Below are 11,610 nucleotides of genomic sequence, written 5' to 3' on the forward strand. Positions count from 1 at the left end.
AGCAGGAATAAAAAAAAATCTCTGACTGCATTTGGTGACCACTGTGCAGAGAAAGCAAAGGCATTATAGTATTTAAAGGAACTGCAATGAAAACCTGGTCAAACCTACCAAATCTACTAGAAAAGCCAAAAGTCTGATAGTGGTGAGAATTTTCAGCTCAACCTTTACTTTCCCTTTAAAACTGTATAAATACATTTTGGCCAGTGAAACAAGCAGTAAACACAACTTGGCATGTTATCACCTTGTAAAGCTGTGGTGAATTTATTTGCAAAAATTTCCTGTTTACTAGGGATGTAACGATATTTGAAATTTCACAGTATCGCGATAGAAAAATGTCTAAGTAATGTTGTGGGTCTGTGTTAGTATCTACCAGGATATTACACTGACTTGTTCGCTAGTTACACGGTGGAGTATAGTCTTTACCTGTCTCTTTAATGACCTGCCAAAGCATTTTACTTACAGTATGTCCCAGAGGTGGGGGACTCAAGTCACATGATTTGACTCAAGCCAATTTTACAGTAAGTAGCAAATTTGAGGACTCAAGACACTTGACACTGACTTGGCATTCATAACTTGAGACTTGACTTAGCCTTGAGACAGATGACTCAAAATTACTTCACTTTTTTATTAAACATTTGCATTTTTCTAGATATTGAGAAGTTAGGTTTTGCTTTAAAAACACAAGTGGGTGATTACTAGTGCATTGTGGGCAAACCTGGCAACCTACCAGAACGCAGCAGACCAGCAGATGGCAATGCAGGTCGCAGGACGCAGAAATGGAGAGGCCAGTTCAAAAATAATACAATTTGGATTCGAAGATCGTTGTCGATGACGGCAGTTAGAAGACAATAGTGTTTAAAGTGCAAAAATCTGTGACACGAACACCACAACATCCAACCGCATCGGTCAATACAAAACTCAGAAATAAAGCAAAATGAGCATGCCATGGGGACTTTAAGCTGTTAGACTGGGCTTTGAATCGACTATGCACCTTATTGGGATGAGTTTCCTATAGCCATGAAAGGCATGCTTTTTAAAAATCATAATCAGAGGTTTACTTTCTTTCATTTAAATACGTGATATTTCCATAACATTATCAGATCATCAAAATTTTATATGACTTGACTTGTGACTTGCCTGACATATAGTAGGGATGACTTGACTTGCTTGATTCTCACCACAGTAACTTGAGCCTTGTTTGTGACTTGCACATCTGTGATTTACTGCTACCTTTGGTATGTCCTGCAACATACTGTAATAAATGTGGTCACTGACATAGATTTTGATCAATCATCCCAATTAAACCTTCTTAATGCCACACACTGCAGAGTACTTTTGCACTGTTATTACATACTATACTGTGCTTTATTTTATTATAAATAACTGGTGGCTGAGACCAAGTGTTCCCAGTATTCTTCTGGATGTTATTGGGTGTTACAGGGTTTCAGTCATATCGAAAAACATGACCTAAACACCCACTGTCCTTTTGAACCGCCTGACAGTTTGGATACCTTATGAAACAGGCATTGATAAATGAAATAACAACATTCTTTTGAATAGAAGTTCTAGTTCTGCAGTGAGAATCTGAGGAATGCACTGTATGCTGAGGACACGCCGGCTTTAGACCTCAACCAGCAGAACGCAACGTATTTATTAAATCTGGATAGTCGCTGCATTATTATAATAATTTTTTTTTATCAGCGTATCGTGTTGATGTCACATACATTCAGTAGCAAGTGAATAGAATTTATTACGTTTATCTAGCACTGTTTTGCAGAACTGTCACTATATTCTGTATCTTATGAGCACCTGAAATGACTTGTACTCAGTGACTGTCAGGTCTGCACTTCAGATACACTAAACAAAAGTTTCTACACACTCCAAACACTAAGCTAAAAGAAGATTCTGAATGTTACTGAATGAAAAGACAGTGTGCAAATGGGTGAAAAACATTAACCTGTTACTTGGAGTTTGTCAGCATATGTGCTTTAGATCAAATTCATCACAATGAAATGATTTCATTCTTTTAATTACTAGTGTATATTAAATATTCTACAGCACACAGGAGAATGCACATAATTAATGCACTTGCATGCAACATAAGACAATGTCTTTGCCACATTATTATGCCTGCTGTGTAGACAGATGAGACCCACAGCCATTCCCCAACACCTTCACCTGTAACATCCTTCTCACAATGCAAACAAGCAGCTGCCCGCTTTGTAGTCAAGAACCCACAATGCACTGGGAGTCACTGTGCATGCTTGGCATTGGGATTTAATTGGATATTAGTATCCAGCAGTGTCTGAATTAATCAAATCATTTCCATCCATTAATTTAGTGGAGGAACATACAATTAAAGCCCTATTAGTGTGCTCTCAGGAGTATGCCTTTTCATCCCTCTGCAGAACATTGAGAGTTGGCCAGAGTCCAGTGCAGAGCATTCTCCCCACTTAAATCTGGTGCTTCCTCATGATGGGCGCCTCTGTCAATCTATACCAAGTGGCTGAGAGCTTAAAGCAAAGAAAATGTCAGGCGATAGTATGGTGCTACTCTTCCCATGGCTATAGGAAAGGCTAAAAATTTTAATTAGAGTTTATCTAAGATTGTTGACTTCTATTTTGAGTCTTTACCAATTGTCAGATTATGAATTTATTAGGTCAGAAGGCTACACATTTTGACATAAAAACTGTCCTAAATCAAGTGTTTACTGTTTTAGGCAAACATAATCCAGTGCACTAATGTAATTCAGTTTATGATTCCATATGTATACCACATTACAAATCACATGTTTTATTATGAACTTTAAACTACAGTGCACAGCTTTTAATTATTCTTCACATATAGAACTAAAATTTTTTAATTAAAAAAGGAAAGAATCTCAGCACTCAAACCTCTAATCATGTACAATGCACCATTCTGACCACCTGGTTTATCTAAGCAATATGTTTAAATGAAACATCACCCGAATTCAGGTTTCCCCCCCCTTACTTCTTGTTTGTGCATCCAAGTTAAAAACTTTTTGCACAAAGTAATCCAGACGGCTCAGATGAGCGGCCATTTTTAATTAAGACCATTTACAGAGGAAACTAAAGTTGTCATCTAAGGCTTCAGCGGATCAAAGAGTTTTAGTTGTTCTTTTCAGTGGTTACATAACATTTTGCCTACAAGCCATTCAGCCAGAGCACCATACAGTCAGACCAGAACTCGATTTCCTGCCGTGCACTTTCAGATTTCATGCAGGATACAATAATCTTGCATGTATGTTTATGTCTAAGTATAGCTATCAATCAATACAAGACTACTGGTATGTATAAGAGGACACTGTAACTAGGCAGCAACTTCTAATAAAAAATTTTTCGATTCTGGAATTCCACTTTTTGTACATTTCTGTAATTCTGTGTTTGTATGTGTGTACATATATGTGTGTTTGTGCCTGCCTCCCTGCCTGTCTGGCTGGCTGGCTGCCATGTAGCCCACCTCTTACTGTCATCCTGTCTTGACATTAGGGCTAAGCTGGATCTCATTAGGACCCAAGGTGGCATTGATCCCGTCAACATCGCTTTGGCTCCTGCCATATGGGTCGCCTCCAAGGTAACGTGGCTGTATCAGTCTCCTCAGAGCTGCAAGCCTTGTTAGAGCGCACACACAGACAGGGTATCTAGTCTGTAGGCGAGTGTGTGCTTTACATTCAAAGCTGAATAAACATGTCAAACTGGGGAGACATTAAAAGCATACTGATAAGCTAATCAGGTCAGATCTAAGAGTGTGATTCAGTATAATTAAATAAATACACAAAACATATTACAAGGACTACATCGAATGTAGTTTTTATGATCTGTGAATGAAGAAAACATCTTGTCATAGGCAGACCTTATTCAGATCAGTTGTTATTAGATATATAGTTAAGTCTGACCAAATCCCGCCACACATTTTCAGTGGCAGAAGAATTACTCAATGTAAATATGAAGAATGGCACATTTTACATTCATGTATATCATATTGTTGGATTATAATTATTGAGGCATTATTGTGTTGATCACTTTGTTGCAGCTGCTAAAAGAGGGAGCTAATTGTAAATACCTTATGTTATTAATTTGAAGTACTTTACATGCTGCTGGGTACCTTGGGAATTTCACACTGAGGATAAATCAAGTCTTATTATACTGTATTTTGTTTTATTAATATCATTCTGAAAAGTAACTAAAGCTATCAAATAAATGTAGTGAGTACAGAGTACAATATTTTTCTTGGAAATACAGTGAAGCTGAAGTATGAAGTAGCAGAAAATGGAACTACTCAAGAAAAGTACAAAAACCTCAAAATTGTACATAAGTGCTTGAGTAAATGTATTTAGTTACTTTCCACCTCTGCACATTTTACAGTAAAAGATGGCAGAATGTTTTTTAAATATCTTGTTCAGTAATACAGTTATGCATACTGTAACTCTTGGCATAAAATGTGAAGCAACAACCAGCCACCATCAGCAGCAGAGTTTTACATTGTACTTAATCTACAGTAAATCAGTTTGCAGTTGATGACCTCTGTGAATCTGCAGTGATAAAACACTGTAATAAACCGACTTTATCCCCAGTCCTGTTCTCCAAACATGTCCCTGCAATAATGAATGGCAGCAGCTGAGATGAAGGCAATGAAAACAGACAACTGAAAATGGCAGCGCAATCAGTGATCTTCAAAGTTGGTTACTGTAAATTCAATCAGGCAAAATTGTCGCTCTAATAAATCTCCATTTTGAGTTTTTGTGCAACATCACTGTGCAAACTCAATCTGGACCTGTCATGGTCAAACACAGAGGAGCAATGTCCACCAGTGTCCCAGCAGCAGTACAGTACTTCTCTTACACCAAGCGTCAAAGCCCTGCAAGTAAGCGGGAAGTTATTCATGCCTTTGTTTAGTGCTTCTTTGCTCCAGCTCATAAAAACTGTGAATTTATGACATCCCATGTATACAGAGATAACAGTGTATCTTGTAAAAACACCAGCAAAAAGCCACTGTTATTTTAAAACCCAACAATCACTATCCAAATTGCCTACACATAGGACCACAAACCTTTCTTTTGATTTGCTGTAAATAATCAGTAGCATCTCTCACTGTGAATATACAGATACTTCTGTATTTTCAACAGTGTTACCACTTGTTTCATGGTCTAGATTACAGTTTACTTCCTTTAGTTCCACATGCAACTAGGACAGCAGAATACACTGGAAGCACAGCAACTGTTTCAGAGTTGCACTTTGCCAGATTGGCAGTTATTATAGGTTTTTTTTTCCCTTTGGCCTGTTTGTTTTGTTTCAGCCCCCACCTTCACAAAAGCAACTGTTTATTTCATCAGTTTGGCAACAAAAGCATCTGATCAATCATTCATAATTTATTATGCTGCCAATGGCCTAGGGCCCATAAAAACAGACATTTGCATTACACAAGGACTTAGCTGGACCTCCTGATAACAGACCAATTAATTTTGGTGTTATATATATACACAGGCTCCTGATAAGAGGTAAACTTTGCCACTGTTTTACAGTAGAACACAGAGCAGTGCTAGCAGAGGTGATGTTGTGATCACACACTGCAACAATGACCTGGACCCTATCCTTTAATTCCTGTTGCCCCTGCCAGCATCCCGCTGCCTTTCCCAAGCCCTGCAGTTGTTATTATTTTGCACTTCTCAAAGCAAACGCCCTAAATCCCTTGTGCAGTATGAGTCTGACTGTAACAAACTGGCCCTCCATTTATCTGATCCTCTAGAGAGACAGGCTATTATACAGGTACACTGATAGAGAAAAACATCATTTAGGAAAAATGAAAACTGCTGCTCTCTTTTAAGCTGAGGAATGTTTATCGCTACTCAGAGCAACACAGTTTTCAAGCCAGAGATCTGATGGTGCTACTGTGAAAGGCACTCAGACTACACTGATGTGTCGTCATTCTCCTTACCTCGACATGCTGTCCGTGATGCAGTTCTGACCCAGGTATCCTTCACCTCTTGTTGACAGCGACCCCTGTGACACGCCTGGCCGAGATTTCCATGACTCCATTAATGCCGTTACGGGTGAAATTAGATTCAACAAAGGATTGGACCGGTCCCCCACATCATGCCGTGTGAAAGACATTGTTCCTTGCGCTCCAATCTGGTAATGGAATGAGTGTCCACCGGAATTAACTCCAACAATGGCCGATGTGGGCATGCTGTTATTCTCTTGGTAATAGCTGCCATCATTGGACTCCTGTTTAACCCCTTTAGACAGGACATTGTTGGAGAACACATCAGGCTCAAAGTTCCCATTCATAGAGGGTACAGGGGGTCCTAAGATACCAGAAAGACTGTATTCATCAATATTATTCCTCAGGGACAGATAGTTGGTCTCAGGCGCTGAGAAGAGACCAAGAGATGGTGACTGCTCACCGTAGGGCTGTTGATTCATACATCCCACATTTTTGTTTGGCTCACTCTTAATCTGTGTGACAAAGGGTGTGGTGCTCGCATTGCACTTGGAGCTGCCTAAACACATGCTCCTGAAATCAGTTCCAGGCTCATTCTTAATGTACTTAACCATGCCTACCTGGTCTAAGCCGACGTTGAACACCTCCCCATCTACCATCTCTACTTTAGGGAACTCAAAGTTCTTGAAGTCTGTATCTCTGATCAGACCTGTTGCTTCTGGGCTGTTGGTGTCATTCTGCACCAAACCCAGTCCACCAGCAGGACTGGACACAGCAAACCCACCAGAAGACAGGTTCTGTGGGCTGCTGACAGCCATAGGGGCCCCTGTGGCCGGACTGGAGATGGAGAGCCTTACTGTGTTGCAGTTGATGGCAGTGCTGGTGCAGCTGCCACCTGTAGGGCTTGAAACAGATGATCTAATGTTACAAGTAGTGCTGCAGGATGGAGGGGATCTCACACTGCTCATACTCTGGGGGCTGGACATGGGGGACCTCATGATGTTGAGCGGGCTGGTGAGTGGTGGTGAGCCCACTGTGCTCGACTCCACAGGGCTGCATGTGGCTGAATTCCTGTGTTTGATGTTGGCCAGAGTTGCAGCACAAGATGTCTGGCTGACAGGACTACTGACGGAGGAGCACATTGGTCCAAAGCACGTAAGAGGACTGGTAGTTGATGACACCATATTATTGCTGCCCCCAGGGCTAGAGATGGAGCTGGAGGTCTGGGGACTGCAGGACAGCGATGAGGCCATCATAGGCTTTGAGCTAGCTGGAGTCCCAGCGATACATTCTCTGGGAGTTGTGCTGGACTGCTGGAAACCAAAAGGCTTTAACTTGGGGCTGTTTGTGGAACTGCACCGGGTGTCCTCCAGAGGCCGTCCACACACTGGATACATCTTCCCAGGGCTGGTACTGCCCCCTTGTTGGCTAAAGCCAAAGTCTGCCTCCCTGGCAGCATTCATATACAGGCCCATAGACTCAGCCACAGTCTTGGAAAGCTCCTTGGAGTCCATTTCCTGCTTATGAGCATGGAGAGAGTTGTTGAAGTGTGGGAGTGCAAATGGCTGGGTCTGGCTGAGCCGAAGCATTTGCTGGCCCTGCTTCTTTGTACTGTTGTCTTTGCAGTCAGTGGTCGGGCTTCCAGCAGGGCAGCTGACACTGACTATGTCCATCAGGATATCACTACTAGTCAGACTCTGAGCCTCAGTATTGCAGCTGTACTCCATGGTGCTGGGGGCCTGAGACCATTTGTTCTCTGTATCACTTCCATCAAATAAACTTTGGTATCTTTTGGTTTCCATTGCTGGTTCATCGATTCACCTGGTAAATTATGAAGAAAAGAATGAGAAAAGTTTGAAGTGTTGTTGTTATAGCTCAGCTGCACACAAGCCACTGGTTTAATAGTAGGCTAATAGTTGAGTGGCAGGTGTATTAAGGACAGAGATAAGCTCTAGACTAAATCATTTAATCAGGAACATGTTACTCAATCTTAAATTTGAAGTGTAAATATAGTGTTTTGGTTTTGGATAGATGCCAAAGCAGTAAGTTTGGTTTCAGTGAATAAAAACCTAATTAGGATAAAAATGTGAGTTAATAAAGGGCAGTGACATGACGTAGATATTTCATTTCCAAATAAGACACTGGATTTCACTTATTTTGATCATATAACTTACAGTACGCTTGAAGAATACAATTAAAAAAAAACATAAATGATGCTCTGTTAAATCTGAAAGTCCAAGTAAAGTCTGTCCAGTATTTCCTCTCTCACACAGATAAAGCTGCTAATCACTATAGTACAGTAAATGTACAGTTTGATAACTCAAGGAAAACGGCACTGCAAGTGTTAATGACTTTACGTGACGTCGTCTGGGCTTGTATAAATCTGCTACACCTCTATTGGACAACTCGGCCAGAAATCCACCAGCTTCATCAGGCCTTTCATGGATTGGACAGAAAGCTGTCACTCAACAGTTATTGCTCTTGCAGCCACAACATAGCTGCGACACAACTTGAAATGTTTTAGCGGCTGGAGCGGCTCCTTCTGTACAAAAGAAATCAAAATCCTGACGTTGCATTTGACATAACAGATTGCGATTATTAGGCACCACTTTAGGTGATGCTTCAATATTTAGTCCTCATGCTGCGCTGCACTCCTGGAAGGGCTCACAGCTGGAGATAGCAGCGATATCGGAGTTAAAGTTATGCAGGCTGTCTGCAAAATATCGATTGCAAATTATGTGCAGATCCTTAAATATGTTAGAAAAGATAAGTAAAAGAGATTTCAACTTGATCATTTCACCCTGTGCTCCTGCTGTGATCGCCCTGCCTCTGTAGGACCTGCAACTCTCTGCATGTCTCTCCATTTTGCCTTTGCGCAGGATAAATATTAAAAGACTATTGTTGCTGCTGAAGTTACTTGTTTCTGTATAAAAATCGTGGCTATTTTGTTTGTACATAAAGTACATAAACTTCTTTGCGACTTTTTTATGGACCAGACGCAAGATAACGGTCCCGATTGAAAGTTATTAGATTTCTGTCCAGCGGCAAATGGACCGGGGATGCAGTCTTCACTTATCCGACTGGGCAACAAGGAGTTTGCTTTCATGACCATCCCAGACCCAGAGCCAAATTAAAACGTACAGTCACACAGTGAGCTCCGTTCTTCCTTACCTTAATTACGACATTCAGAGTTGTCAGGTGGCTGTGTTGCTGGGCAGCGATAATCCAGGGGACAAAAAAAAGACACACAAAGCAAAGTCAATAAATATCAACACATGTGTTCTTGTCTACTCTTTCCAATACATAGTTTTCAGTTTGACAGCTAGACGCACTGGAGAAGTCTACTGCGTATTATCACTAATAATCGTCCACAGCGAGCCGCTGCTCCTGATAGGACGAGCGACAGCGACGGGTCGAGCGACAGCGGCAGATCATCTCACATTGTGGCCGTCATTTTGCAGATTACCGATTCGGGGCCCGAGATTAAAAGAGTAATAAAAACAAACGAAGGAGTCGGTCGGACTTGCAGTCAGAGCGACGTCATTCTGTGCACATGGACCCTCCTACTGCAACGAGTGCAACACAAACTCCGAGGAGGAGGAGCAGCGTGGAGCTGGAGCTGCCTTTTGATTCCAATAAGTTTGTTACACTTTTCTTCTGGTGTCACATTCTCTGTCTCGTTCTTTCCTCATATTTTTTTTTATTGTTTCGGAAAAGGTTTGCAATTGAGCCTGCGCGCGTTCGTGCACGTGCACGCGCTGACATACTTTGGATAAGAGGAGATAGAGCGGGAGCCTTCCCAGCCTCACTTTAGGGTTAATATGGAGCTTATAAACCCTGTAAATGGTGGGAGAAGCGTCATGCTGCTGTGAGAGTGAAGCCAAAGCCAGGATGTTGCCCTGTAACATTATAACGGTCGCTTCCACTAGGTGGTGCAATATTTCTATAGCTGTTCAAAAGGAAAATCTATTGGGTAGTCAAGGTGTCATTTATTTCAGTTCATACAAAATTATGTGTTTCACACCACCAGTGAGACAAAGCACAATGAGACAGTCAAGTTGGCATAGTTTAACTTGGCTTAGATGACATTAGTAAAGCTCACTGATAATGTCTTCTGGTACAGTCAGAAGATGGCAAAAAATGTATTTACTGTATCTGTGACACCAACAAAAATAGTTTGGACTCTGTTTGTCTGATTAATAGTTATTTATTTTTTACTGCCACAGTCTCATGTCACTGATACAAATGAACACTGAACATCCAGTCAGTTTGTTCTCAGGAATTGTCAGGTAGTGGAGTCATTTCCTTTGTGTGTTTCACATGGCTGTGCATGTAGGATTCAGGCTTTGAGAGCGGCACTGCAAACAGTAGTCTGAATGCTTATCCTCCTGGCTTTTCTGAGTTTTCCAAGTCAGCCTGTAGCCATTAGTGAGGCAGCAGCACTTAGTGTAGATTAGTCAAAGCCATCCAAGCAACACTGCCCACCTCCCTGATCTGCCTGTTAATCACCCGTGAATGGTCACCTGCTCCAGAACAGGCAGGAGAATTGAGATATAATCGGTTTCCCACCCCCAATTTATGCAGCTCCCACTTGTCCGTTGCACATAATAGGTGCCAGTCAAACACATCATGAGCAAACTTTATTTAGTTTTGCATCATAGATTTTTCCACAGTGTCAGAGTCATAAGAACTGACAGCAGAACCTGGCTGAAATGAAATCAGTTATAATTGGCTCCCTCACTGGTAGAAATTGAAGGCAGCTCCATTGAATCTCACTGAGCTTTCAAGCTCCATCATTTTAGTCAAATCAGTGGTAATCACATGAGCCGAAAACATTGGACATACTGTACATGGGAGATAAAAATAGTTTTCTTTTGAGGAGTTGGAGATGGAAAATCTTTTCAGATGAGTGATTGCTGTGATTAGGAACCAGCTTTGTCGCCAGTTTAGACATAAAACAGACAACTCCAGTAGTGGCTGAGAGGGCCAGAGGATAACAGAGAGGTGAAGCTGTGCCTCATGAGAACAGGTGAATAGGAGTAAGTTAACTCTAAAATCAAACACCTGTCAACTCAGCAGAAGGCCCTGTCCCCATCGCGTGTGGTAATTACAGAGGTAGTTTTAATCAGGGATCCAGTCAGTCACCACGACCTTCCCTCAGCTCCTTCTTGTTCCACTTTAGCAGACTTATTCTTAAGGGCCATTCACATCTAAAGTGATAATGTAGCTGTCCCAGCAGTAATCTATTTAATTGCCATTTCCTCTTCTCTCTCACGACTTTGATTTGACAAATTGGTGTTGACTTTGTATCCAAGAAGTCACTCTAATCTTTTTTTAGGTGCTATAAGGGAGCACCTAAGTTAAACCTGTGAGCCTGTTGGTAAACGTTGCACAGCCAGCATATAGAGCAACATCAGCATTCATGGTCACCCGATGAACATACGTCCAATAATCGCTCTCAGCTCTGTTTTGGTCTACATCAGCTACCGAGGAAAATATCTGGCTGTTAACAATGTTCTTTAGCCTGTTGCTAACTTTATCTGTCATTTGGTTCTGGACAAGTAACATACAGCTGGTGAAGAGCTTTTTCACTGAAACACCTGTCCAGCTGTAACAGAATTACTAAATCATTAGTGTTTGTCCAGAACC

General features: G+C 41.4%; 1 protein-coding gene across 1 annotated transcript in view; it reads right to left on the reverse strand.

Annotated features, from left to right (window-relative positions):
- The window catches only part of nr3c2 (nuclear receptor subfamily 3, group C, member 2), a 71,904-nt gene extending 62,399 nt beyond the window's left edge, over nucleotides 1-9,505 (reverse strand). Inside the window, exons 1-2 of the mRNA XM_020591756.1 lie at nucleotides 9,133-9,505; nucleotides 5,956-7,782 (exon numbers count right to left, since the gene is read on the reverse strand). Coding sequence (XP_020447412.1) covers nucleotides 5,956-7,763 — 1,808 coding nt within the window. The 5' untranslated portion in view covers nucleotides 7,764-7,782; nucleotides 9,133-9,505. The remainder of the gene's footprint in view (nucleotides 1-5,955; nucleotides 7,783-9,132) is intronic.
- Nucleotides 9,506-11,610: the final 2,105 nt, after the last annotated feature.

Source organism: Monopterus albus, unplaced genomic scaffold, assembly GCF_001952655.1.
Source record: "Monopterus albus unplaced genomic scaffold, M_albus_1.0 scaffold15.1, whole genome shotgun sequence".
Taxonomy (NCBI): Eukaryota; Metazoa; Chordata; class Actinopteri; order Synbranchiformes; family Synbranchidae; genus Monopterus; species Monopterus albus.